Source organism: Merops nubicus, unplaced genomic scaffold (assembly GCF_000691845.1).
Source record: "Merops nubicus isolate BGI_N331 unplaced genomic scaffold, ASM69184v1 scaffold18661, whole genome shotgun sequence".
In the NCBI taxonomy this organism is placed as follows: domain Eukaryota; kingdom Metazoa; phylum Chordata; class Aves; order Coraciiformes; family Meropidae; genus Merops; species Merops nubicus.
The window spans coordinates 1,391-3,726 of record NW_008590475.1 but is presented as its reverse complement, the minus strand read 5'-3'; the positions used below and the strand labels follow the sequence as shown (position 1 = coordinate 3,726).

The window sequence follows — 2,336 nt, the reverse complement described above, 5'->3', positions numbered from 1 at the left end:
CCCCGGCTCGGCTGCAGCTGCAGCAGGTACTTTGCTCCTTCCTCGCCCCGCTCACGCCCCCACCGAAAAGGTTTGCAAATTTGACGAAGCCAGAACAATAGTTTCTCCTGGCAGCCCCTCTGTTTACTTGTTTAGAAATCCCAGAGGCGTTTCGAGGTAAAAAGGTCAGAGCTGTACCCGAGCTCGCTGCCTCCTCCCTCCCGCCCGGCCCCTCGACGGCTCCATCCCTCCGCGAACGGGTCCTGCGTGTTGCTTCTACTGCGGGAAACACCTTTGAGGGGTCTCCTTGGGAACCTGAAAGGAGGAAACCGAATTGACCTTTCGTTTGGAGTGGGATCGGCCTCCCAAAATTGTTCCGTATCACCGAGAACCTCAGTGTAGCCCGCACCCCGGGTCCCCAGCCCGTTCCAGCTAACGCTGCTGCTCCCGTGCCGGGCTGCTGATGCTGAGGAGGATGAGGAGGATGAGGAGGGTGATTTTCTGTTCTCCTCAGGCCTCGTCGCGTTGCCAAATAGTCTCACGTGGGGAGCCCCGGGCCCGATCCTGCCGATGCCGAGGGGAGTGTCGGGGGGGTCCGCGCAGGGTGCCGGGTGGGCCGGGCTTATCGTTTCGTAGTATTTTTCCTTCCTCCTCCTCCTCCTCCTCTTCCTCCTCTATTCGAGCCCGGGCTCCCCCCGCCCCGCGTTTCCCTGGACGGGCCGGATTTCCATTGCACTTAAAGCCGAGGGGACTCGCATGTGGAAAAAGTAAACTTTATTGGGCTGAGGTAGTTCCATTTCGAGATACAGAGCACGGGGAAGGGAGTGGAGGGGAAACGGGAGATTCTGATTAAGAAATCGCTAGTTTTTTTGTTTGGTTTTGTTGGTTTTGTTTTTTCTCGATGACGTTTTTCCCTTTAAAACAATCTTTAACAAAAAAAAAACCGACGTGGTTTTCAGTTCGTCCTACCCTAAAGTTTCTCGCGGGGAAGGAAAACAATTTAGCCATGGTTAAATAATGTTTTTCTCGGCCTCCAGTAAGCCTCAGAGGGAGATGGGGCACAAGGGCTGGTGCTGCTTGGCTCCAGGACTTGAGGCTATCGAGACGTACAAGTGCATCAGTGCCGGGGGGAGCCAAGCCCCTCGGTGTGTCCCCCCCGCAGCCTTGTCCCCGTCCACCTTCACACCTCTACGACAATGACCCAAAAAAGTGAGCCCAAAGCACCCCGAGCTCGTCCTTCGCCTGGTCTCGTTTGCTCCCAGAGCCCATCCCTCCCTCCCCCAGGACCAGGACTAGTCAGAGAGTCTCAGAGCGTGTCGAAAACCCTGTAAAGCAGCAATAGTGCAAAGTGGTAGCAGGAAAATAGCATTTTTTTGCTCGGTGTTGGGCTCTTTTCGGAGGCCTCCAGCATCTCGGGCGCCTCAGATCTCGTTCCAAGATATACATACAGTAAATAAAAGGGAAACAAAAAGAAAAACCCTAAAAAAATACCCAAAACTTTTTCTTTTACAGCCTCGAGGGGAGGAAAAACACATCGAAGGCAGGATTCTCTCGGGCAAAAGCCGTTGTGCACGTTTTTTTTAAAAAAAAAAAAGGGAGAAAACGAAATTCGTTTTAAAGTTTCCGTAGTTGAAAGTGCAGTTCCTAGAGGGGGAAGGAGAAGGGAGAGGGAGAAACGTCCCTGAGAGAAGGATGTGCGAGGACACGGCTGCTCCTTTGGAGTCCAGGGGGTTACAGAGGGTCTATAAATTAAGAGAGAGGAATGCAAGCGGGGGAGCTGGTGCCACCCGAGTGGGGACGTGGGAGGTGCGTGTTCGGGCGTGTGTATGGGCGGGGGGGCTGCGGGGGGCAACCACCCCCCCCCCAGGGGAGCCCCGGGACGGGCCCTCGTGTAGCACCCCCCCCCCCCCCAGGGCAGCCCCGGGCTGGTCCCTCTGCCCCCTGTTTTCAGGAAGACACCGAGCTGGGGGATGCCTCAGGTGAGGTGCAGTTGGACTGATCCGAGGCTTCACTCGCATCCTTCGCAGCCCTGGAGGCAGCAGCGGGGGCGAGACCTTCTTTTTCCCTTTTCTTCTGCTTCATCCGCCTGTTTTGGAACCAGATCTTGACCTGGGTTTCGTTGAGCTCCAGGGTCGCGGCGATTTCCACCCTCCGGGCCCGGGTGAGGTACTTGTTGAAGTGAAACTCCTTCTCCAGCTCCGTCAGCTGCTTGGTGGTGAAGTTGGTGCGGATGGTGTTGGGTTGGCCCAGGAGCCCGAACTCCGACACTTTGGCTGTTAACGAGCAAACACCGACAGGGCAGGAGCAGCCAGAGCAAATTCCACCCCGGGACGAGGGGGTGGCGGGGCCCACCACAC

At 56.4% G+C, this 2,336-nt stretch overlaps 1 protein-coding gene across 1 annotated transcript in view; it reads right to left on the bottom strand.

Annotated features, from left to right (window-relative positions):
• Window positions 1–1,926: 1,926 nt before the first annotated feature.
• Window positions 1,927–2,336, bottom strand: part of HOXB1 (homeobox B1) — a 1,736-nt gene continuing 1,326 nt past the window's right edge. Inside the window, exon 3 of the mRNA XM_008949968.1 lies at window positions 1,927–2,252. Within this exon, the coding sequence (XP_008948216.1) occupies window positions 1,927–2,252 (326 nt within the window). The remainder of the gene's footprint in view (window positions 2,253–2,336) is intronic.